The 26,826-nt window shown below is 35.7% G+C and overlaps 1 protein-coding gene across 4 annotated transcripts in view; it reads left to right on the top strand.

Moving 5' to 3' along the window:
- Positions 1-26,826, top strand: part of ZMYND8 (zinc finger MYND-type containing 8) — a 68,362-nt gene that overhangs the window by 34,417 nt on the left and 7,119 nt on the right. For all 4 annotated transcript variants that reach the window (XR_001295339.2, XR_010886042.1, XM_013961820.2 and 1 more), the window contains exons 7-18: positions 953-1,040; positions 1,599-1,654; positions 2,768-2,845; positions 3,691-3,806; positions 4,964-5,445; positions 9,001-9,141; positions 14,898-15,050; positions 15,920-16,423; positions 19,584-19,958; positions 22,074-22,264; positions 24,034-24,114; positions 25,279-25,357. Coding sequence is in view for 2 of the 4 variants with exons in the window: in XM_013961820.2 (XP_013817274.1) it covers positions 953-1,040; positions 1,599-1,654; positions 2,768-2,845; positions 3,691-3,806; positions 4,964-5,445; positions 9,001-9,141; positions 14,898-15,050; positions 15,920-16,423; positions 19,584-19,958; positions 22,074-22,264; positions 24,034-24,114; positions 25,279-25,357 (2,344 nt within the window). In the remaining 2 variants the exon portion in view is untranslated. The remainder of the gene's footprint in view (positions 1-952; positions 1,041-1,598; positions 1,655-2,767; positions 2,846-3,690; positions 3,807-4,963; positions 5,446-9,000; positions 9,142-14,897; positions 15,051-15,919; positions 16,424-19,583; positions 19,959-22,073; positions 22,265-24,033; positions 24,115-25,278; positions 25,358-26,826) is intronic.

Here is a 26,826-nt window from a genome sequence, read left to right as displayed (position 1 = left end):
TGAAAAAAAAAAAGAACTTACAGTGATGATCTCCGCCTGTATAAATCTGTTGGATTCCTGTAATCGTTGTGTGGGGAGACTTCATTAACCAGAGTTTGCATGTGACCATGATGTTTACTAGCTGTTAATGCATCATTGTCCCATTAATTTGTCTTAGAAACATTTGAGTGTGTGTATGCAGGGACCATCCCAGGCTCATTTTACTGATCATTCAGCAAATGTTGTAATCTCCACTGTGCCCATAGGTGTGGGCGAAAAGGGAAACAGTCAAGAGGTTGACCTCTGGGAGTTTGATTCTCAGGCCAATAATACGCTAAAAATTTCAAATTATGAAAAAGTTCTCAATTTTCCACTGCTTTAATGAAGAGCAGAGCATTGCAGAGTTTTGTTCTGCTAGGACCTGGTGAAAAGGTGAAGAGATACCAAGAGTTTTCCTTCTCCCTATCTTTACAATGGAGGTTGATGTCTTTATGGTATAAAGGTGTAGCCAACTGTAATGATTTTGTCTACTCGAAGCTACTTTACCCAGTGGGTAGACTGGTAAATCAAGCCTACTGTCATATATAATATGGCCTATAATTTTGTCTGGGTCCTGGAAAAGTTAAAAATGCTGAGAAGCAGTAATACACCAGTAGAAGAAATTGGGTACTCAGTTTTCTGCAGAGACATTGAGTGGAACAGTGCCTCAGAATATTAACATATTTTTTCAAAAGTTTAAGATATTGATTTAAATAATTTATTATTTGGAATTCATTTAGACAGTTGCTACAGTTTGGGGATAATCAAAAGATGTGCTGAATTTGACAGATTCTTCAGTATTTAGAATCATAAGTCTTACCGAACATAAGTAATCCTATTGATAGTATAATTGATAAGGAAAGCTGTTCGGGAAGAGGATGTCACTTCTAATTCATTTCTGGTTCCTGATATATTCTTAAATTTTTCTTTCCAGAATGTTAAAAAGAAAATGTACGGTTGCACTGAAGCATTTTTGGCTGATGCCAAATGGATTTTGCACAACTGCATTATTTACAATGGGGGTAAATATTGATATGTATTTATTTCCTGGAATATGAAACTTCAGAATGAATATAGTCATAGAGCAATTTGTAGATTTCCAGTTGGCTGAAATTATCTTCCTGTTAATTACTGTAGCTCCTAAGCCCAAATGAATTTTTTAACAACTGTCTTACATATATCTCTAGGACCAAATATTGTCTGTGCTGTCACTTGCTCATTCCACCTTAAAATTTTTCAAATAGAAAGTATGTGTTGTTTTAGTATTTTGCATGATGCAGTGCTTTATAGGAAACTTAAGGAGAAAATGAATGATACAACATGTTGGTCACTTAAGAACAGTATATCCTTGATGGGCAGGCTGCAATAAGCTTGAAAAGTAACATTTAAAGAGTAGTTACTGTGTTATGCTCCTGTGGATGGACCTACTTTTATACATAGTTGTTTTAAATTGTCTTTTCAGATGTTCTCTTTTGTCTTTAATGTAAATTTCTTTTTAAACAAAATCTGTTGTTTTTATTATAATTTTAACATAACAATTTTCTTGCTTAAAGCATTTTTTTTTTTTTTTGATCCCTCAGGAAATCACAAATTGACACAAACAGCAAAAGTCATCATCAAAATCTGTGAGCATGAGGTATGTGTATCCCAGTTAACTTAATTGTTCTGTCTGTATTTTTAAATCATTAATTCTATTTCAGATATTCGAGTGAAATATTAAATGCTTTATATCATGTGTATTATATAAATATAATCTGTATAGTCTTTCTTACATTTAGATATGCATACCCATGGCCTTCAGAATGATTTTGGCAGGGGCATTGCTAATGTGTCTTCCATTAGAATTCCCACTGTGTGTAATTCAGACTTTCAGTGAGGAAAAAAAAGAAAGGAGACATGGATACTGCAGCAATACACCTACCTTCTAAATGAATGTTTGGAGCTGGAAGAAGAGAGTCAGATCTTCCGTTTCATAGATACATTTTTGGTGGTTCATTTGCTGTAATAATATACAAAGTCCTGTTACTGAATACAAAAATGACTGCATCCATTTTTAACTGATCATTTGCACTGATTTTATTTCAGTGATAATCCATAATATTTTGTATTACAAAAAAAATGCTATTCTAAGTGTAGTATTTTTGAACTATATATTTTGAACTGATGATCTGACTCTTTTTAATTATGCCAAATGCTTTCTTGACCCCCATTTGGCACAGAAATATCCATGATTCACATAAATTATGAGAATATATCAGTTTTTAATAGTAGAAATTAAATACATAACTAGAGCTCAATTTCTTAACTGATTTATGTAATATGAGTATGAGGAATAAAATGTTTTTGATTCTGCACAAATTTTTATGATATTAAATGCCTACAGTGAGGTTATATTTTTGTCGCTGGAATAAATACAACAGTATTTGTGTAAACTGTGTGTAAACACAACAGTATTACACAAAGTAAGGATTTTTTTTTATCACTGGAGTAAATGGCAGATTATAGTCTGAAGAGGGGTGTAAAAATGTGACTGATTTATTAACTGAAATGTGCACCTTGTGTAGAAAAAGATTGGTGTCACTCAAAACTCTGTTGACTTCAGAGGAAGTAAAACTCTGTCCAGGTCAATTTATGGCCATGAATTTGTGGAAAATTGATGTTACTAACCTGGACAGGCTACCATAATAGTACTTATTGATTATACCTTTGATTGTGTTTAAGCTCTTCAATAACTGCTTTTTCTTTTCAGATGAATGAAATTGAAGTATGTCCGGAATGTTATTTAGCTGCTTGCCAAAAACGAGAGAATTGGTTTTGTGAGCCTTGTGTAAGTTAAAGATAATGGTAGTCTAGCTAATACACTAAACTAAAACTTCCATTTGACTCCCATTTATTATCCCTCCGTTGTTTTAAACCCGTGGTGGTTACTGAGTCAACGAAAGCTGCTCTAGTTTACTCAGTGACTTGTGCTGGCGAATCGTTCGCTTTGTGGAGTCAGAAGATCATCTCAACATGTTTAGTTGTCAGACCGCTCGCTTTCACAAAGCAATTGGTTCAGTCAGAAATAACTGTTTGCAGAGGATCTCAACAAGCAGTTGTCAGTTTCTCTGTCCTCAAATATAAGATATCTACTCCTGTGTTTGTAGGTGGTACTTAGGATAAGATTTCTGAAATATGAATGTCTGTTTTTATAGGTGTGGATCTGAGAATTTAGACTTTATTCTGTTTTATGACCTATTAATAGATTGGTTGATTTTAATAATAAACCAGACTTGGAAAGGCTTCTTAAGATTCTTAAGCAGAAGTGTGTAATCCATCAGATCATCTTGTACTTAAATGGAAATTAGAGATTAGGCCGAATTTAGGTTATGTTGAAGAAGTATTTGGAAGGGACTAAGTAAAAATAAATTTAAAAAGTGCTATTAGGATGTGTTTATTTGAGATACTTAAGATATTATCTGTAATTTTTTTATTCTTTTTTCTCTTTTTATATATTAAGTATATATCACGTATATATTAAAATGATATCTTGTATTTGGCAAATGCCTTGCATGTGTTGAGTCTTGATTGAATCTAATATATACATACAATTTTTAAAAATCATTTTGTGTACCTGATTTTGAAGATAAAACTGCTTGTATTTTCTAACTGTGTATTTGCCTCTTCCTCTAGAGCAATCCTCACCCTTTGGTCTGGGCTAAACTCAAAGGCTTTCCATTCTGGCCTGCTAAAGCACTGAGGGATAAAGATGGGCAAGTTGATGCCCGTTTCTTTGGCCAGCATGACAGGTGGGAATTTAACCAAAGGATATCTTTGGCTGTGCTTAAGAAATTGTTGTTGTAATTCTTTACTCTGAGAGTTTTTGCTGTCCTATCTTTTGAAGCTTGACCGTAATAAACTATATAATACTTTTGCATATATAGTTTTTATTTCTTATGTGAATTCTGTAAAATATAAATCACGTTTGCCAGAGTAATACATATATAATCTTGTAATTATATATTTTGTATCAATTAAGCTATATTCATTTATTCTTAAATTTACCTCTCTATTTGTTTGGTTTTTTAGAATAAACTTTTTAAGACACAGTAAAAAAAGATATTTAAACATTTAGTCAATATGCAAGTTATTTCCTGTGACTGTAGTTTTGTGCTACAAAGAATTGTATTTTTAAAAAATGAAATAGAAGTAGAAAATATAATCCTTGTTGCAAGCGCCAGTTTTGCTCTAGGAAGGAGTTCATATTTTCTATACTTGTCAACCCTCTGCTTAGATGGAGGCAGCCATGGTGAATACTAATTCATTTATCATGAATCAAAAATACAAATCTATACAGTTATTAAAACATATACTTTAAAACTGTATATGGCCATGATATATTTAGGTCAAAGTTCCTGGAATTCTCTTATCTTGGAAGGCAAGGTTTTAGAGTCTGAATGAAAAATAAATTAAATCTGTCCAAAACTTGGTGATAAAAGTTTTCTTAGTATTGTGGAGTTTGATCACCCTGGCATGGGGTGTAAAAATAAAACTTTATGTTTTTAAGAATGTGCTTAGGAAATATTAGCTTTCTAACCTGCTTTTTCTATTTTTCTGCTAACTGTGACATCTCGGTTGAAAGATTGTTTAGTAGTGATCTTCATACAGTTGTACAGAATATTCTGATTAGGAATGTCTTGTCGTTACTGACCAGTGTTCATTTGTGTTGTATGTGTTACTGGAGTAGAAGAAATAAGCTAGTGGTAGTCTAAGACATGCTGTTTACTTATTTACCAAGACTAAGCAATGAATTATTAAAAGAAAAGGAAAGTGAACATGGTCCTTTGAAAGTATCTGATGTGTGCGTATCCTTAGGGTTAGGATAAAATAAATTAGTATGTGCAGAAAAGTTGCCAATGTCAAATCCTTAATATTAAATTTGATTATCTTTCTGTTTTGTATATAGGGCCTGGGTTCCGATAAATAATTGCTACCTCATGTCTAAAGAAATTCCTTTTTCTGTGAAAAAGACTAAAAGCATCTTCAACAGTGCAATGCAAGAGATGGAGGTTTATGTTGATAACATTCGTAGAAAGTTTGGGGTATTTAACTACGCACCTTTCCGGACACCGTATACTCCCAACAATCAATACCAAATGTTATTAGACCCTGCAAACCCAACTGCTGGAACTGCAAAGACAGACAAACAAGAGAAAATCAAACTGAACTTTGATATGACGGCATCACCCAAGATTCTGATGAGCAAGCCGATGCTGAGCAGTAGTGCAGGTCGCAGGATTTCACTGACGGATATGCCGCGGTCACCAATGAGTACAAACTCATCAGTCCACACGGGATCTGATGTTGAACAGGATGCGGAGAAAAAAGCAACTTCCAGTCATTTTAGCGCAAGTGAAGAATCCATGGACTTTATTGACAAAAATACAGGTAAAAAAAATGAGGAGACCTGACTGCATTTGGTTAATGCACTGGTTTTAGTAAATGTACTTTTCAAAGACAGATGTTGTTATTAATCATTTTACGAAGAAAGTTTAGAAAAAAAGACCAGCTTAACTTTCAGTTTCACACATAAGAAATAACAGTCCTTTCTGTTGCACTGAGAAGGAATAAATAATCTTGAAAGGTGACCAAAAACCTTTAGTTTAAATGGCAGGAAATAGTTGTAACTGTCAAAGTGAATGAAGGGTGGAAATAGATATTAAAAAGCTTGATTTGCCATGATTAGGAGTATTCTATTTAAAATCTGATAGCCATTTTTCAAGGCAATGAGCTTAATTCACCCACAGTGTTCCCCCATTTAGTACTGAGTGCTAAAATATGGTAAAACTATGGTTGCAATAGGCACAGTGGGTAAAGAGATAAAAGGACTAACGAATACAGAATTTGGACTTCACAGACTTACAGTGTAGTCCCACATCAACTGCTGGCTAATTTTGTGACATTCAGGCAAACCTCTTTATCTGAATGGGCCTTACATTTGTCATCCTTAAAAAATAACCGTCAATATGTGAAACAAAAGATGTCATATGTTCATTAATGTGACTGTTAATAAGACTTCAGTTTTGGATAAAAGGATTTCTTTGTAAAGAAAGCTAAATCAGTCTGTTGTGAGTTGCGGTTTTTAGAGAAAACACTGGGTTTGGGGTTTTTTTTGGTAATGCTTTTGAAATTGATTGAACATAAACTTTTACTAATCCTGCCTAATAGATAGTTTAGTTGCAAATAATTGTTTCAAACTAAACATACAATTTTGCAGCTTTTTTGTTGCATGTTTTTGAATGACTGAAATTTTCTATTGTGACCAATGGTTTTGGTACAGTTTTTGGCAGGGCCTAATTTTTCAGAGTTTCTTTTCAGAGTTGTTTTAGATACAGGCATATAAATAGGTGAAATTTCAGTGGAAACTGAAACCTTTTGGAAGCAGAAACTTCTTGACCTTGAGAGCTGAAAGAATAGAGGAAACTTTTAAAAACTACATATAAAAGATACATGAATATACATAAAAATCTGGAGCCTGGAAAAACTAGTTCAACTTGCATGACAATGAGCAAAAGTTTCCTAAATTAACTTACTTTGATGTGGACAACATCACAGAATTTATTTCATGTTGTTATATTTGAAATTACAACCCAAAAGAAGAATCAAGTTTAGAAAAAGCCATGATATATTTCTTTTCTTTTTCCTTTTATTTGTATAATCTTGAGAGAGCTCTTTTTTTTTTCCTTACAGGTTTTTGTTTTAGACAGTTTAATATTAAAATAACCTCTGTGGAAGTTGTAGAAGACTCCTTCAAACTAGTGGATGTACTTTTTTAGGGAGGTGTTGTTCTACAGTAGGAGCATGGACTAATTTGTTCAGCTTCTGTATAGGGGCATCAGTAACATACACTTTTTTTCTTAGTCCTGTATTACTTAGCGATAGGCACATATGAAAGGGGGAATCAGGACAGCGAAAAATAAGCTTGAGATTTAGTTAATTTTTGCTTTTGAGATCAGTATTGCAGGTAGAGAAATCAGTGCCAAAACACGGGCATGCCACACATGCCTTTGGATAAGTCTAATGTTTAAAATATATATATATATATATATATATATATTATATATAAAATAAAACTGTCATGCTTATTCCTTTGTTCTGCAATGTTATTTAATAATTTCTTAAAAACAGACCAACAAACATGAAAATCCAGATGGACAGTAGCCCTGCAAAAAACAACAAGACTGTGCTTTAGCCCTGACAGGTAGCCATTTAGGACTCTTACTGTTCGCAGCCAGTAAAGGATAGGACATGAAACTAACTTTGGGTACAAAAAGTATCTTGTGATAGGAAATTTGCATTCACAACTTTCTATCCCTCTTATGAAAGTGATGTCACGGTAACTGTAATAAATTTAAACATATCAAAATACATGGCTTTCTTAGTAGAGAATACCAAGTCAATAGGAATAATTCATCAGCAGCATTTTCATGTAACAAAGTAAAGAAAATCTCAGAAAATCTCTGGACTTGCACCAATTATTTGAGTTATTCGCTGCCTCCAGGAGAAACTCTTCCTATTTATACCACTTTATACATAAATTATCATGAACATATTTGTGTACAGCTTTCATACGTAAGGTGTAGCTGCCAAATAGTGTTACTTGTCTTAAAATGTAGGGCTTTTATTATACTACATTATTATTTCTTTATAATATTGGACATAATCATGGAAAGTCATAGTAAAGCTGTTTTGTCAGATAAAGATAAAAGAAGATGGTAGATATTACACTGTTCTTTGGCTTCTTGTCTATCATGGTAGTTCTGGGGATTTTTTCTAACTTTTTGTGAGGCCTTACTGACCCTTTCGCATAGTACATGAAAGTGCTGGATTTGGCTTCACAGCAGTTAACTAGTATATTCAGTTTCTCACCTGGCATTTCTACCTGAATATTGTTAGAAACACTAACTTTTGTAATACTTACATTATGTATAAACTTAGTTGCGCCAGCACTGGAATCTGTGTGTTCTGAGTAAAATTTAAATGAAATTATTTGTTGGCTGTAAAAAAATTGAAGTAGTGTCACTGCCCTATGCTTCGACAGGAATGTTTGTATTTGGATGCCGTTGACAGGTTTTGATGTCTGTTGTGTGAGTGAAAGGAAGAAAATAACTTGGAAGTAGTTATTGAAACAGCAGATATCACTGCCTTTTAGGAATCTGAAAATGTATGGACAATGCTTGATGTACTGGGAAAGAGCAAGAGTTTAGGAGTGAGTTTAAGATTACATCTTCAAAGCGTTAGGCAGAGATTAAACAGACAGAAATGAGTCTTGCTGACAGAAAGGGGGTTTTAGTTTTGGGGGGGTTTTTTAGGTAACAGCCTGCAGATGCTTCTTTTTGTAGACTGTCCGGCTGTTCCCAGAAGTTTTGTGTTTTTGAAGCATTACTTCATGGATATTTTGAAGACTTAAAGCATAGGCTTTTGCTTATACTGTGTGTATATATAGGAATATCCTGTTACCTTATCTGAGAGATTTGGTCACTGATCTTGAGCTGCTCTCATTAAACTTGCTGTGATTTGTGCTTTTAATTCTCTCTTAAAGTATCTAGAAACTGGGGTAGGTGTTTTTTTAATGTTTACCCACATACATGAAATAAAAAGGTGCCAATTCAGAGTGTCAAGACTTTAATAATTTTTAAATAACCAAATCTCAAAGGTTAGAAACTCTCAATAACTTAAAATGGAATGTTTTTGAGGGTAAACATACATTTGGCCTGACAAAGCAGCTGCAATAAAATTATTTTCAGTACAATTTCTTTTTTTATTAAACTAATATTAAAGCAATAATTGTAACTTATAATGGAGGTATAATACAAAGTTGAAATTATTAAACAAAAATCCTTTCCCTGCTTTTACAGGGTTTAAAAGCTGTTTTGTCCCAGTGAAAGTGGCTTTATTCTGATTATTTTTAAATTTGTCTTTATTAATTTTGTGCTTTTTCAGCTTCTCCAGCACCAACAAGAACGGGTCAAGCAGGGAGCTTGTCAGGCAGCCCCAAACCTTTCTCTCCTCAAGCTTCAACACCAATTTCTGCTAAGCAAGAAAGAACTTCCACTCCAGGAAGCATTCTGAATCTTAATCTTGGTTAGTCTTGACCTTTGAAAGTCTAATACTGTTATAGCTGAATAAATTACAGTGGTGTCAATACAAGATAATATGAACAAACTTTCTTGTATATGGCTTTAAATGAAGCATGTGTGTAATTATTGTTTCATCAAATAAGCTATTCTTTATTATTTTTTAAAGTGGAATTGAAAGTTTATATTACTGTTTCTTCTTGTTGATGAAAGGAAGTAGTTCAGGGAAGATTTTTACTTGGACTGTGCAAATTATCGTGTCTAAATAATGGGTAAGGTTCTAAAGGCTGTAGGTACGTGAACATTGCCGCTCTTCACCCTCAGTCTCTTCAGTGAATTCTTGGCAAGATTTTCTCGTGGTTGTTAGGATTTCGGATTTACTATGGTGTCTTCTGCCTTGCCACGTTCCCATCGCTTCCTCACTGGACCATCCCTCTCTTGGTAGAGCTACAGATGAAAGGAATTAGTAGATGTCTTGAAACTCCTAAAAAGTAAATTTGGGGATTCTGGTATTTTGAAGGATGGGGTGGGTAAGTACTAACTAGGTAAAATAGTTCTGAAAGCCAAACAGATGTAAATAGGTTTCCTCAGTCATGCTGTGTTCTGGCTCAGTGTTTGGATACTGGCTACATTTTACAGTCCTGTGATATTTCATGAAGAGGCAGGATTCTGCCCCTGGGTCTTAGATGAATCCAGGAAGGCTTGAGCTTGAATGCTGAATTCATGGTTTTGGTGAGCTACAGATCTTTTCACTGTGGATACAAGCTTACAGGGTGTTTTTCAGTGTTAAGCTGTCTGTTTGACATAACCATGGAATCGTTTCTTCTGCTGTACTGCAGCTGTTTGCCTTGTTATCTGAGGTATGATTCATTTGCAACAAATCTTAAGAAATAATGTGGTGCTGAAATAGTGCGAATCACAGATGGTAGACATTAGCTGGGACACAGAATATTTTGAATAAATGGGGTGGAACGGAAAATCTGGTGCGATGGTTCATGAGGATCACTGTAAAATAACAGCACATTTTCAGATAGAATATCAGTTATTTGTTCAGCTTTAGGGAAGCTTCTTTTGCTAAATATGCTGTTTTTAATAGGAATGAAAATGGCAGCCCTTTCTCTTTGGATGATGAGTGTCAGCTGTGCCAGACAGATTCCTCTGCGAATTGTATGGCTTTCAGATATGAGTCATTGTGTCTCAATGTCAAGCATCATGCAAACAGGGATTCGCTCTGAAAAAGCAGAAGTGAAATTCCAGAATAGAAAGGCACTTATATATGTTGGGCAGAGAACTAGAAGGGCTCCTATGATTGCCCTCCAGTTCAGCAGCAGGAAAAGAAAAATAATGGATGCGAGCCAGCTGTAGTTAGTGGTAGACTGGCTGAAGTGAAAAATGGGCTATGGGAATGACGAAGCTATACTATACATAGATTGCTTGGAAAAAAGATTATATTCCAGATGGTATGAGACCTGTCCTTGTATGAATGACAGAGACAGAAAAGATAGAAGAACAACTCGGACACAATAATGAGTGAAAATTTTTAGATGGGTGATGGGAAAACATAAAGAGTTTGGAGATGAGAACCTGAATATTTCTCCTCAGTGGGTTTCTCTGCCCTTTACTCTGCTTGCTTTCTACTAATAGGGCAAATCGGAAGTCCAGGTCTTTTCAATGAGACCTCCTTGTTGGTTTGACAGAGATTTATTTGGTATGTTAAGATGTAGGGTTCCCAGGGGAAATACTACAGTGTCTCGTGTCTTCATCCTGCCCGCCTTCTTCCATTTTTGCCTGTATTTGTATCCTGCCATGTAGTTAACTAACAGTAATTCTGTATTTGTCATGTTCTACAGCAAAACTTTCTATGATTTTCTTCATATATATACATATATATATATATATATATATGTGGAAGAATTTTTTAAAACCCAGCACTCAGATCCTTTCAATAAGAACTATTGTGGAGTGCTGATTCCTTTTGAAATTCTGTCCTTCTCATGCTTAAAAGGAAACAATGTTTTTGAAAATGAGCTCATAATAGAACAGCTTATTATAAAACCATAGAAATGTAGCATCACATTGACTCATGTTTACTGTAGAGCCATAAGCTCTTTTTCACTGTATTGTTCCTTAGTCAGATACTCCTCATTTAAAAAATTTTTTTTTTCCCACTCCTTCTTAAATGCTGTATTTTTCACTTACAGCTATTAATTCAGCTTCTTGGTTTCAGAAATCATCTGCAGTTTATTAAGAACATTTTGAATTCTGACACCTTTTCTAAAGAATTAGGAGCAGCTTCCGTTTCTGTGTTGTCCACAGATTTTATGCTATTTTATTGTCGCAATAATTAATGAAAATGTTGACTAGAACAGTGCTTTAGAACAGAGTGCATTGAGGTTGGACTTGTAATCCTCCTGTAGCAGCGCACCCACCAGGTAACAGTGGCACCTGGATCTCAGTTCCTTAGCTTGCTTCTGGCAAGGTCAGCGTGTCAGTGAAGTGCTACAGTTGGCCTTTTCCCCCAGGGGTTTCCCTTATGTCGAGTCTGTTTCTGTTCTGGAGGGGCTGTGGGCTAGTTCAGAATCTGTCACTGGCTAAAACTCTGATTAAGCACTTGGTGCATTTTGTGTATCTTGTCAGGGAAATTGATTTTCATGGTCCTTTGCTACAAAGTTCTCGCTATCACGCTGTTCCATTCCATGCAGTCAGCTCCGTGATAGGGCATTGTCTTAGTACAGCGACGATGTTCTCCTTATATGTTCTTACAGCACTTAGGAGCAAAATGTATGAGACTCTGCTGTAAGTATTTGTAGGGTGTCATTCTGGCATTATCTGGAATAGCTATGGGAAGAAACGGTTAAATACATTAAGTCTTTTTTTTACATATGCGCTGGAATTAGATGACTTATTTGTTTTGGCACTGTAAATGACATTTATTGAAAGCAATTCACTGCAGTTTCTTAAAATGTGCAGTTTTAGAAAATAAATAGACTAACACAGTTAATTCTTATGAGTATTTCTTCCATCACAACAAAATTTAAACTTCACCAAGAGCTTGCCCAGCCTAGCAGTCGAGGAAACTTCAATTTGTATGTTGCAAAGCATTACCTGCTGACAGTTTAGGTGGACATTAGACTCTGAAATTCGATTTTTATTTCAGCCTCTCTGGGACAGTTAAAGAAAAGCTAGAGTTTAATTAAGCTGTGATTTGCAGTTGTGATTTGACTTAATTTCTTTGGTGCTCTGATTTGTCATTCATTTTCTGTCCTGTTTCCTCAAAATGGGGAGGAAAAAAAAGCCTATCTAAACTATTTAAAAAATTTAAAAAGCAAACAAACTATTTAAACCATTTAAAAGACATCTCTTTCACTGTGAAGTCTTTGAATCAAATTCTATGATAAGCATGATATTGCTGTTACTATTGTGGAATTAGAGTGGATTGGGTGTAGTTAGCTAAAGAATATTGTGGAGGGAAAAATGAAATAAGTTTGTTATTTCCTTACATGGAATATGGAACCTTATATGACATATGGAGCCCAGATTTCTGTAGTCTGTAGTTTTTAAGTATCACTGGGTAACTGGGGAAAGAAATATCCATTTATTTTGCTGAAACTGGGTGGAGAACATTCTGTGAAGAAAAAGCGATGCAAGATAAGGATTTGCATATTAATAATTAAAGGATAAAATTACATGATTAAGCTTCAGAAGGCTGCACAGAAATTGTCAGTAATTTATTTGACTCACTCATCTGTTTGGTTCAAATGAGGTGATCTGATCTGTGCACTTTTTGAATTCGGTTTGCTTTGCTTTCAATCTCAGAAGTCTTGTTTAGAGTAAGGAGAACTTTAGCTCCATTTTCTTATGCAGTGAAACCCAAAACACCGTCAGGAAAACCATTCTTAAGACAGCACTAGGTTACAAGATACCTTAGGTGACCGTGCAGTTCATGCTGCAATAATTGGCTGTGGTTCCTTTGTCAAATATTTTCTAAGATTATGAATCAGTATACTTCATATCATCCAGAAAATTCTCTTCCTGAATTGAGCTGAATTAAGATTTCAAGACCATCTCTTACAAAAGGTTAAAATTGTTTTTATCAGTCTATAAGTACACAGGAAGAAGAAACCTGATTTAGTAAACTCATCTCCAATACAAAGAGCAAATTTTTCAAAAGTACTTAAGTGACTTAGAGCCTTGTATTTTATATTCAAAAACGATCGAAAGCTTAAAAGTTTACATCACACTGAGTGATGCCTGAGTTTGTATTATGTTTAGTTTCTTCCAGTATGGAAGCGATATGAGGACTGCGAAATTCAGTATTACTTTTATGATCATTTCACTGGTTCGAGAAAGGACAGTTGACCCTTGGTTTAATCTAGACTGCATGTGTATTATAAGCCAGGATGGTCCAAACTGTAGCCTGTGTGCTTGGCTTGTGGGATCACTACGTACAAGCTTCTGCCTTTCCCTTGGAGATGGGAAACTGTTATTTTAGCAGTAAACAAGAACTGTGTGAGCTGCTTGAATGCTTCCTTCTTTACCTGCTCTCACTGTAATATAGATTCTGTTTGCAACCTGGTAGGAGAGTGGCAAAATCTGACTCTGACACCCGCACTGCTGAGGTTGAGCCATTTTATACTGTGGTTCTTAAATTTTAAATTTAGAAGGTACCTTGATATTAAGCCCAAACTTGCAAAGAATGTCAGACCAGAGGAAACACTGATTCAGCCCTTCATATTTGTTTCACTTTATTCTCTAGGAATTGCACATCAAAAAATGTCCTGCCAATATGTTAAAAAAAAAAAAAAAAAAAAAAAAAAAGGCAACACTGACCTTGACCTTCTTTAACTGTGGTACAGTGACAGTCTAAGAGAAGCATAAATTCCTATCTGTGCTGGTGTTATGTTGCCTCTTCTCCTCCATGGCCTCTCTCATTTTCCAGCGTATGGCATTGGCTCCTACTTGATCCTGTGATGATCCAGTTCAGGGAGCTAAACTGGCAGAACCCAGTTCCTCTCTGCAGTCCTTCTCCCTTCTCTGTGCCCTCCCCAAAGAAGCAACTAACCCAAAACTGGTTTAGCGCCCTTGGTGACTAATGGACTGTCAGGCAAACAGCAGTTTTAACAAAGGGATAGGACTATGGAACAGAAATGTCACCTGTGTGGAAAAATTGAGACAGAAAAGTGAAACTTAGTTGCTAAGACATTTTTAGGTTTAGCACTCTAGTCTGTACTCTTTGCAGACAGGTCTGTATGTTTGAGAGTGAAAACTTTTAAGTGTATGGGAGAGCTCAAGAGAAGATTTTGCTGGCATATATTGAAAAAGTTTGAATCATTAATTTCTAGTATAACCATCCACATTTATATTTTTCTTCCTCTGAAGTTGTGACTATAAGGGTTTCTATTTTTGATTTCTCGATCCCTGCAAAAATGTACTACTAGTAGTAAATAACAGCAGCAGCTTACTGGAAGTATTGTCAGATAAGTGATGAACCTAGACTGATGCTTTCTTGATAATTTCATGTAACAGAGATAACTTCCACACAACAAATGCATGCAGTTTGAGCGTGTAATATGTAGTATCTGAGAGGAGAAAACCATTGTTTGTAGTAAAGTCATTTTAGAATTATTGTTTAGGACTTGCAGCCCATAGTTATAAAAGAAATGAAATATGTTTCAGATTGTCTACATTGCTACTCAGTAAAATTTCTGTCTTACACAGAAAGTGATTTTTTAAAAAAAATATATTTCTTAATTCCTTTTTCAGATCGTAGCAAAGCTGAAATGGATCTGAAAGAGCTGAGTGAGTCAGTCCAACAACAGTCCACCCCTGTGCCACTCATTTCACCAAAACGACAGATACGTAGTAGGTTCCAGCTTAATCTTGACAAGACAATAGAGAGTTGTAAAGCACAACTCGGTAAGTATGTTGCAAGAATACAATGGAAACCTGAAGGATACACTTGAGGAAACTTTAATTTAAAGTTTGAAAAAAGTTTTCAGATTGTAAAGCCTTAAATATTTTACGCATTAAAACAAGATCAGAGGATGTTTGAACTCTTCAGGGCAAATAGAGTACACTTAGCTAGTTTAATTTAAAGCGTAATAGGACCTAATGTTTCAAATTTTTGTCAAAAAGCTTTCATCTTTTAATCTGATTTTGTGCCATTCTGATTTAGATAGTATGACAGAATTATAGTCTTACTATTTGCTTGTAATTTTGAAAATTCAAGAACTGTACCTAGCTCATTCCAGTTGCATATATTATTGATATATCCAGTCACACAGAAGCTGGATGTTGTTACAAAACATTAGTGCTGTATAGCACTTAGCAGGTATTAAAGACTTTGTAGGCACTAAAAAATTTTAGTTTCTTCTAACAAAACTTAGAGAGTCTAAAATTGTATGTGCAAACATCTATATAATTAACCTCAATCAGGTAAATAGTGTTACTGATTTTTATGGTGATTTCATGTGGATAAAAATTATTTCTGTGCTCATGTGCCAGCATTGATCCTAGGTTAAACAAATCTATAACTTGCAGGTGATGGAAAAAAGCAGTGAAAGGAGGGCTGCTAAATCCAATAAAAATATGATTTAGAATATTTGGAAGGTGATCCTTGCATATTTTGATACTGAGATAGGGCACTAAGGGAGGTATTGATAGCTTAAGGACTGACAGTTAAGATAATGGTATGTATGTACTTTATTTCAGTATATAGAGTATTTTTTTGATAATGTCAATCAGTCTGATGTCAGCATGGAATATACTTTCCTTCCCACAATTAGGAATAAATGAAATATCTGAAGCTGTTTATACTGCAGTAGAACACAGTGACTCTGAAGATTCTGAAAAATCTGACACCAGTGACAGTGAATATAGCGATGAGGATCAGAAATCAAAGAATGATCAGGAAGATGGAGAGGACAAGGAAGGTGCAAGAAGTGACAAAGAATCTTTGACATTGAAAAAAAAACCTAAGCCCTCATCTCAGAATGAAGACAAGGAGGAACTTAAATGCACAAGTCCAGAAGCAGAGAAAACAGATGATCCAGTTAAAGAAAAGGCAATTACAGACACTGAAAAAGAATTTTCTGAAAAGGGCAAAAGTTTGCAACATCCTGCAAAAGAAAAACTGAAAGGTAAAGATGAAACGGACTCGCCGACTGTGCATCTAGGACTGGACTCTGATTCTGAGAGTGAACTCGTCATTGATCTAGGAGATGATCATTGTGGGCGTGAAGGACGGAAAACCAAGAAAGAACCGAAAGAACCGCCTTCTAAACAAGATGGTAGGGTGAAATGTTTCCTTTCCTTTTTTTTCCTTTACTTTAGAACTATGATCTAATCCAAGTTACAGGCTGCCTTAGCTTTTAGCTTTATTATTGCAGTAAGACGCCTGCTAAACAAGATTATAGGGTGAAATTGTTTCCTTTCCTTTCCTTTTTTTTTTTGTGTGTTTACTTTGCTTTAGGACTATTATGAAAGCCAAGTTAAATGAAGCATTAGCTGTTAGCTTTATTACTGCATTAAAATATTAAAAAAGACCTAGACCAAAACAAATAATTTGCGTGAATAATTTTTCATTCTTTGTGACTATGAAGAAAAGATTTTCAGTCCCCATTATAATTTCTGATTTAAATAAAAAATCTTTTATTGAATTTCCTTCCAGCAGCATAGATCTATAAACATATATAATGTGTTCTGTCACCCATTTAGAGTTCTTTTTGCAAATTTTTATGACGTTCAGCTCAAACTTTAACATTTCCATAGACCTCCCAAAGTTGTAGCAGCAGCAGAAGTTGGAATTAAATCTATACTATAAGTTGTATAATGTCCAGTTAAAATCAATGTAAATGCTCTCATTTGTAATCAAAAGAACAGGTAAATTACGTGTATTGTCCCTTAGGTAGTGTTTTCGTGTGTCAGTAGAAGTAAAGAGAAAGCGTACTGAACTACCGAGTAAATGCTGTTGCTACCTGTGCTCTGCATGTTAACTTTTTGACAAAACAAAATAGAAAAACAGAACAGATTAAAAAGATAAGATTAAAAACAAATATTCTTCATATTATTTTCTCTATGTTATATAGCATGTTGGCTCAATCATTTTATTTAAAACTTTTATGATGTTTTCAGTCAGTTTGCTAAGTATACTTAGAAGACAGCTTATTTAGTGTTTCTGTATTTTGAATCTTAAAAAGTGGAATTTAATGGATAAATATTACTATGAGATATTCAAGAAAATAGACATATATGTTAAACTAAAAATGGTAGGAATATTATTTTGAGGAGGTTTATAATTTCTCTGTTTCTTGTTTTATTTAAAAATTGATTAATCAAGGCAGCTGTATTAATTTCCAAATCACTGATTCACGTGTAGTTAGTGACCCAGACTAGTGATGGTTGAAATAGTAAGTAAATCTAAAATTTGACTCTGATACTTAGGCAAAAGAATAATACATATTCTGAATGAAATTAAAAGTGGGTTTAAATATTCATATAAAAAACTGTATGAATATACTCCAGATATAAGTCGTCCTATGCATGCTTCCAGGGCTCAAACCTTTACGCATGACTCTCAGATACTAAAATCCCTCGGTTCAGTAAGGAGAGCCGACGCGTGCAGATCTGAATGTCTGTGCCCCCTTTTGCGAAAACTGTCAGTGCAGCAGCCCTCTCGGTCAGACATCATCTTCCTGGCCGTAGCTTAGGAACAGTCGTCCAGTTCCTAAAACGCAGTGTTCCTGAGGATTAGCTCATGGCCATCGGAGTGTACTAGAGCTTGCTGATGGGATCAAGAGTCCCGTTTTATCAGCTGCCCCGAGCTCGGACAGGTCGCCGAGAGAACCACCCAGCTTCGTCACCCCTTTGCCGTTCGTGCTGTTAAGGGGATGGACTGCTTTTGGCTTTTGCAGGGGCAGGGGGAAAAGATCTCTAGACCTTTGGGAAGGGGGTTTCTCAGTTTTCTTAGTGTTTTGGTCATGTGAGGGAAGAGGGTTCTCTAGCCACTGGATTTTGAAAATAAATTAACATGTTCCTGGTGAGCTGAGGTATATAAAACCTTTCAGTGGGCCCCAGTATACTAGTTATTCAACAAGTGACAAATCCTGAGTAAGAGTGGGCAGTGGTGAATCATGAGGAATAATTTGCCATTTTGATCCAAGTCAAACCCTACACCTGCAACTGCATGACTAGAGAATATGCCATTTTTCTTATAAATGAAAGTTAAAATTAAATTTAAAACAGTTTAATTTTCATATTTTTGACGATTTGAGAATCTTGTTGTACACAACAGCAATTGATTTAAAAATTTATTTAATTGCTCTGTAAGGATTCTCTCAGCTGCAAGGGATTCAGTGATGAAGGAGCTGACTGGACAGAAGAAAGCTTGACTATTCAGTGCCATGCTTTATTGATGGGATAAAGGTGCTGAATGGGTATCACAACTCTAGCCTGAATAATTTTCCCACATATTCCTTTTGACTGAACAAGGATTTTGTGTATCCAGTGTTACCTTTTTTATTATTTGTTATAGCTAAAAAAATCCTGCTTTTTTTTCCCTGACTTGACAGACAGGTAATGATGGGATATTATATTCCAGTTCTTGGCCTAATTACACTGCCTGTTCAGGAACTTCTGCTTAAGGTCTATCTGTACGAAGTTGTACTCTGGCTGATGCAGCTTGTTACAAGATAACAGCTGCTTTGCTGCCTGGGTGTCTTAAAGAGTTACTTGTCTTCTACCATTTCACAGAAGAGGACTTGCTGAAGTCACATCAGTCATAGCAAGAAAATACATTTAAGAGCATCCATTCAAGTAACTCACAAGCCATTGCAGTGAAGAGATTTTTTGACCAATATTAATGTTTTCCTGTCAGGCTCTGTAGCAGGGGAGTGGGTTCTGGTGTGTGAAACAGTCAGCTATAAACTCTGAGGCTTTACAGTGAGTGTAGAAATCTTAAATACACTGTATTTGATGGTCAGTGCCAGTTCACCTTTGTTTTGAAGGTTTTTAGCATGCTGATCCTTCATTTATTTGGTATTGCCATGGTTGAAATTTAAAATTTGAAGAAAAATTATTTTTCCCTTCAGCTGATTGTTCCTTTTGAGTATATTGACTTTTCTTCTTGGAGAAATTGGGATAACAGATGTTAGTGGTAACTCAGAAACATCCTAACAGATGCTAACCTCTCGCATACCTTCCAGAGAAAGTCAGGCTGATTTTCTGAATTTTTTGCTTTTTGTTTTATTTAATGTCTAGCACTTCTGAATTGCCACCAGCTTAAACTACACCAAAATGAGTTTACTGGTAGAATTTCAGTTACTTTTTGAGGAAAATAATTCAGAGTAGACTGGAAGGTGCATAGGACTCTTCTTTTTCAAAAAGAAAGATGGGAAATTATGGATCAGATGTGATGATGAAAAGCTCATATTACATTTTACGTTTGTTTAGTTGTAGGTAAAACTCCACCTTCTTCCACTGCAAGCACTCAGCCTCCACCAGAAACTCCAGTACTTACCCGCTCTGCAGCCCAGACTCCGCCAGCTGGCATAACAGCGACTACTAGTGCTACTTCTACTGTCAGTGCTCCATCTGCAGCCACTGGAAGCCCTGTGAAAAAGCAGAGGCCTCTACTACCTAAGGAAACTGCGCCCGCTGTGCAGCGAGTAGTGTGGAATTCCTCAAATAAATTTCAGACATCTTCTCAGAAATGGCACATGCAGAAGGTGCAGAGACAGCAGCAACAGCAGCAGAGCCAGCAGTCTCAGTCACAGCAACCTCAGTCCTCTCAAGGGACAAGATATCAGACAAGACAAGCAGTTAAAGGTATACACTTTCTAACTCAATGTGCCCGTGATGCCATAATTCCCCAGTAGTGATCTCAGTGCTCCAAGGCTGCCTAACCGGGAATTCCTCCATATAAACAAAATCTCAAAGTGTGGTTCTACTCTGATAAGTGACTTTAAAAATACAACAACTTACTCACCATACCTGCTCTTTCTGGTGTGTATTTAGAGTCATGTCTGCTTATTATAATGACAAAAAGTTTCTGTGTGTATCTGTATATATATTTCTGCCATTCTCAGCCATCATAGATCTGGGAGAGCGAACTGAATTATTTTCTAGATTACATGATAAAATCATTAACTCTGTTCCAGTTGCATGATTACTATTCTTATCTCATTATCTACAAACTGGGTCTAGTTTTATCTGACCAGAAGCTGATTTGTTCAGTTTTTCATATAATTTGAGTATAATTTGAGGACAGAGAAATTACCCAGGCTGCATTGGTCTTTGAAATCCCTGTTGCTAGTGAGAATAATCAACTTGACACGACTGTTGCTAGTACACTGAAACAGCAACGGCATTTTGAAATGTTTCCACAACTGTTTTCTTATCATCCCTGTGCCAGAGGTTTCCCTAGTATTGGACACATGCTAGTGTAAGCCTGTGCCTTAACTGCTTCACTTCACAGATCAGCAACTTTATGCAAATCTAGCTTTATTAGTAGTTTCAAGTTAATAAACTGGACTGTTAACTGGTGTGCCCAATACATGCAAGTATTTTCCATTCTGCTAACACTGCTGTCAAGGCAGTAATTTCTGACAGAAGAGAGGTGTAAGTAACAGGGAGCATATACAGACATATATCAGTGACATCTGTCTGTTCCCAGACAGCTTTTGTGACAGTCCTTTGAGAATAAGAAGAGGTGTATCTCTACATGTAGACTGTGCGACTTCAATACAAAATATTCATTGAGACAAATAAACGTGAAACTCTGTGAATTCTTATTTTTACTAGATTCATACTTTTACATAAGGGCTTAATAGTATGGACTGAACTTTAAATATTCAGTATATAAGTTTGTTTTATACATATATTTATTATTCAGTGCATCATAGCTATGTTCTATCATAAGTATTATAGGCTAGAAATATATCAGATGAAAATACTGTAAAATACAGTTTTCTTATATATTAAATTGGTATAAATGAAAATACTGCATACATGTAATTTGAAGAACAACTTTTACTTCAAAAAATTCTGTTTTGAGGATGTTAGCAACTGAGAGACCTTTTATAATGTGAATCATTAAAAATAGATTGAAATGTGTCTTCCTTAAAATAAAAAAAAAAAACTGAGGCAGATAACTCGTTAGGGATGAAAAGGTGAGGCGTTTCTCATTTTGATTTTTACTCTCATTTTTGAAATACCCATGGTTAAAGATTGCTTAAAATAATGAGGAAGGATGAGCAAAGGTTTCTCATCCTGCTTTGAGTTTACACTATGAATATGAATAAAACTGCTTTAATGAGTTAATCTAATCTTGCATCCCTTGCTCTGCAGCCAACCAAAGGCTAATGTTGAGCTGGATTTATATATAGCAAACATGTCACAACAGAAAACTAACAGTATTAATAGCGTTAATTATGGAAATAACATCAGGAAGTAAGACTAAAACAGGGTTTCTTGAACAGTGGCTCACAAAATCTTGTTTCAAAGCAAAAAGAAAATAATTCATTAATAAACTTAAAAGCCTTGACAAATGAAAATTTCAAAGACTAACCTGTGCTCATATATATGATACTGGTTGGGAATTTTTAAGGTTGAGAGGTTAGGAAGTGAATTCCTAGGAAGTGGAATGGAGAAGTCCAAAACTGGGAAAAATGCAGATTCAGGGGAGATTTTTGTATTAGCCAGACTAAAAATTTTAAGTTTGGAAGTTGTATTTACTTAGTTACTTTCAAGCCTTATAACTGTTTATGTGTTCAGTGGCTGGGTGCTGTATAATTGAGTAAATGGCACTATTTTATAGGTAATACAAGCCTTAGAAATGGCTATGTGCATAAATTTAATAGACATTAAAGTTAGAAGTTTGCCTGTTCATTTTCGTTTTCATATTTTGTGATTGATGATCATCTGTGTGTTTTCTTTTCTTAGCTGTGCAGCAAAAAGAGATCACCCAGAGCACTTCCACATCAACTATAACCTTGGTTACAAGTACTCAACCTATTTCTATGGTTACCAGTTCTGGATCTGCAAGTACACTTTCTTCTTCAGTTAATACAGACTTGCCAATAGCAACAGCTTCAGCTGATGTGGCTGCAGATATTGCTAAATATACTAGCAAAGTAAGTTCTTGAGCAAGTTTTTCATGAAATTTTCTTTTGAAATTTCAAATTTTGAAATAATTTTCTTTTGAAATTAGTAAGCATTAGGTTGTTGCATGTGGCAGGTTTATATCTGCTGGGCAGTGTCAGCGGGATGTTGATGATAGTGCTGAGCCATCACTGTACAGCTGGGTGAATGCTGCCGTTGTATGCCACAGTTTATATAGGATAGACTTCAGTTGCCCAGATATTTTAGATCTGTTCTCTGACATGTTCCCCCAGCTGCTTTTTTTTGTTACATTGCAGTGTTTTGCACCATTTTCTGTATGCCCTCCTAAAGGTGTAGATATCCTCTCAGTATTTAGGAAAATGTCAAATTTACAGTAAACATTAATATTTCATCATTTGTATTCAGTAATACATACAAAAAAAGTTGTTCTGTTTTAAAACACTGTACAACTTCATCAGATTGTAACTTGTCTTAAGTGCCTGGGAGTCCTGGTGGACAACAAGTTAACCACGAGCCAGCAATGTGCCCGTGTGGCCAAGAAGTCCAATGGTTTCCTGGGGTGCATTAGGAAGAGCATTGCCAGCAGGTCAAGGGAGGTGATCCTCCCCCTCTACTCAGCCATGGTGAGGCCACATCTGGAGTCCTGTGTTCAGTTCTGGGCTCCCCAGTACAAGAGGCATGTGGCACTACTGGAGAGAGTCCAGCGAAGGGCTACAAAGATGATTAGGGGACTGCAGCATCTCCCCTATGGGGAAAGGCTGAGAGAGCTGGGCCTGTTTAGCCTGGAGAAGAGAAGACTGATGGGGGATCTTATCAATGTGTATAAGTACGTGAAGGAAGGGTGTCAAGAGGATGGGGCCAGACTCTTTTCAGTGGTGCCCGGCGACAGGACAAGAGGCAACGGGCACAAACTGAAACACAGACACTTCCATCTGAACATGAGGAAAAGTTCTTCACTGTGAGGGTGACTGAGCACTGGACCAGGCTGCCCAGAGAGGTTGTGGAGTCTCCCTCTCTGGAGATACTCAAAACCCTCCTGGATGTGATCCTGTGCAACGTGCTGTAGGTGACCCTGCTTGAGCAGGGGGGTTGGACTAGATGATCTCCAGAGGTCCCTTCCAACCTCAACCATTCTGTGATTCTGTGTATTCATGTGTTAAAACAAGGCAAGCTGTAAATGAGAAGATGTGTTGTAATACGCATATAATCATAATGAATAGTGACAGTGAGGGGAGGGAGATTTAGCTTTTGGTATGCTTTCTTAGATCTTAAAACTAAAAAGTCAAAGAGAATACTATATAAAGTAATAAAGTTGAGTACCCAGAAGTTAAAAGTAGCAGAATTAATCTCGACTATCAGCTTTCAATATCCTCCTCAACCATATGTGTTTGGTGAGTTTGTCAGTGATCAGGATTGTCAGTAAATGTCTTTTTTTCTTTTTCTTCTTTTTTTTGCATTGCATTTCTTCCCTAAATTTATGGTTATATTTTTTGTTCATAAATTATATCAATGGCATTTCCTGGAGGGAAGAAGGTAAACCAGCTTACCGGCTCAGGATTCTGGTGCAACAGTCAGTCTTGGCAGCATCGCTTTAAAAATCAGAATCCTGATTTAAAATTTTTTGTTCTATATTCTAAATAGACTCAGACAAATATGTATATGGATATGTGGCATTGTTGATAGTAATGTTAAGTTCATATTAAAGTGGTTAAAAGCAGGATAAAATGGGTATCTATTAAGAACATATATCAAAGAAACTTTGTTTCCTTTTGTCTTTCAGATGATGGATGCCATCAAAGGAACAATGACTGAAATATATAATGATCTTTCCAAAAATACCACTGGAAGTACAATAGCTGAGGTTAGTGTAAGATTAAAAAAAAAAAGCAAAATAATACTGCTTGTATTTAACTCAAAGTTGTAAAATAGTATAGTATATATAAATTCTGCATTCAGTAACTAATTTGAGATATGTACCTTATAGCTGTACCTGCAAAATATTCTAAGTTAAGGCTGTTTAGATATCCTAGTTGCTGTGCTGTTGTAGAAGTAATGACTAGTCTGGTAGAGGAATACACAGAAAAAATATCAGATGGGGGCTCTACACGCTAGGCAGAAAAAAGCAGTAAGCCATCAAGCCCAGATCCTTAAAGATATTTTAATTGCCTAGCTTCTGTTGAGAATCTGTTTTTGTGTTTCCTTCTGTGTGCATTTACCAGAGTGGTATCAGAAATGAAGTAATTTTTAAGCATCATTTTTTAAAGCATGTATTTATCTACCAGGGCAAGAGGATTTTAATTTGCTTGTAGTGTAATAGCTTATCCAGTTATGTAATTATGACCATAGTTTTTAATACTTCTCCTTAAGTTTACTGACCGTATTATCATCCTTTGTTTACTGCACATTTAGTATGAAATGCATTGCTTGTCATTTTCTTCAGAGGTGATAGTTGGTATCTTTTAAAAAATTTTTTAACTTAGAGAAAGCTAACTATACAGCATAAACCTATGTACAAATGTGAACAAGAGAAAGCTCAGAGTAGAAGTGTCTGATGGTTTGTTTGCTTGTTTAAACCAAAATAAGGAAGTTACCATTATGAGCATGATATTTGTATTTCCAATCCACAGTGAATGAAAAACTTACTTTCCTAAACCTGGTCTAGTTAAAAAAATCAAATGGCATACAAATGAATAGAAAGAAAACCTGAGGGATAGGATTTTGAATCCAGTTAGAGAAATTTGAGGCTCAATTAATTTCAGAAGAAGCAAGACCAAGTTTAATAGAAATGCTTTATGTTTTCAAATAGTCTTGTACTTTTTATGGTAGGAAAATCTAGCAAGCAGGCATTTAGAATACTTTAGACTTTGGGTTTTGGTTGGCTACAGTCTTATCCTCATACTAATGAAAAGGAGCCTTAGTGTAAGTGTTAATCAGGCTTTTTATTTTGGGCATGTTTCTCTATATAATAATTAAGTATTATATACTGAACACTGTTATTATTAAATCTTAACTCTTTAATATTTAGATTCGCCGTTTGAGGATTGAGATAGAAAAACTTCAATGGTTACATCAACAGGAACTCTCAGAAATGAAGCATAATCTAGGTATGAAAACAGCAGTCCAAAATAGTTTGTTAGTCCTGGTCATAAACAGAAATTTTAAATACCTGTGGTATACGCTACCTTCATCATGTGATACTACAGATTGTCCATGTGAAGGGTAGAAAACGTTACAGAATGTGCTATGTTGATGTTAAAAGACACATTTCCAGTACATATTCAAAGTTACTTTTATCTGTGCATTTTAGTAAACAACAGATGTTGCTTTAGCCCTGTGAGAGGAATTTAGGCTACAGAGGACTTCTCTTAGGACAGAATGACTCATTTCTTAATTCATGGATCATTGGATAACCTGTCTTTATAAGACACTCTGTTAGAGGAATTTTATGCTGATTAGTTTGTGCTAATGCTTATATGAACAAAATCCATAGTAATATGGATTTGCATATGACAGGATAGGTTCTGTCAATATAGCCTCCAGGATCACGTGCGTCCTCTGAGATCTGTGGAATTCGTAGCTGAACTGGGGTTCAGACTAGCTGACAGTAGATTTTATTTTTAAAGAAATCGACTAATCTTCAGCCTTGACTCAATCTTGATGCCAGTCTGTCAGTGAAAAGAGATCAGAATTCTAGCTTAAACAGTAGGATTCCTCCAAAGAGGGAGATTTTTACCTCTGCGTTCACTGAACTGTATGGGCAGGAAGTGAAACCATGATTAAAATGAGACTCCTCTTAAATTGTATTTATTGAATACACTGACTGTGGGAAGAAGATTGCAACTGAGTGAGAAAAAGTTAGTCTCCTTTAACCTGTATGCAATCCAAACAGCCCTAGGACTGTATAATACTATCCTAGTCCACCTTTTGCCTGTTTTTTGCAGAACACATCTGGAATGGAAGTGGGGGCCAAGGGCTGAATTTTTGCAACTGAGTAGGTCCATATTCAAACTCATGCCTTTGGTTTGTTCATAGCATTTTGCTCTTTCAAATCAGAGCAGGCCAGTTTCTCCACCTCTGCAGTCTGGTGCCAATTAAATGCACTCTTCAGAATTACTCGGGTACGGCAACAACTTGACTGCGTCTCACAGAATGACTGAATGTCTAGGTGTGCTCAGACATTAAAAAAAAAAAAAAAAAAAACTTTAAAATCCTTTGGGGTCACCAGTCTTACTGTACTGATTTGAATAAACACCTTTAATAGTATTTTGAAAGTATGTCAGCTTCAGAGTTTTTCAGAAGACTCAAAGATTAATCCTAAGTCAAGGTAGCTGCCATTGGAATGCTTTGTTCATACTTGCCCACTTTCTTAAGTTTTATGTCAAGCTCTCTTTCTCTCCCGGCTCATAATGACTGAGGTATGTGTTTACAGCTACAGCAGTAATGTGTACCTCTCAGAACAATCCTAAAACTAGGCTCAAATTTACAGCTTTGTTCCTGTAGTGGTATGCTTTTACAGCTTTATTGGTGTCCCTATTGCAACTTCTGTATTTTTCTTTGTAAAGAAACTAAGGTA

The sequence above is a fragment of the Apteryx mantelli genome, chromosome 18 (assembly GCF_036417845.1).
Source record: "Apteryx mantelli isolate bAptMan1 chromosome 18, bAptMan1.hap1, whole genome shotgun sequence".
NCBI classification, from domain to species: domain Eukaryota; kingdom Metazoa; phylum Chordata; class Aves; order Apterygiformes; family Apterygidae; genus Apteryx; species Apteryx mantelli.
This window is presented reverse-complemented; position numbering and strand designations above follow the sequence as displayed.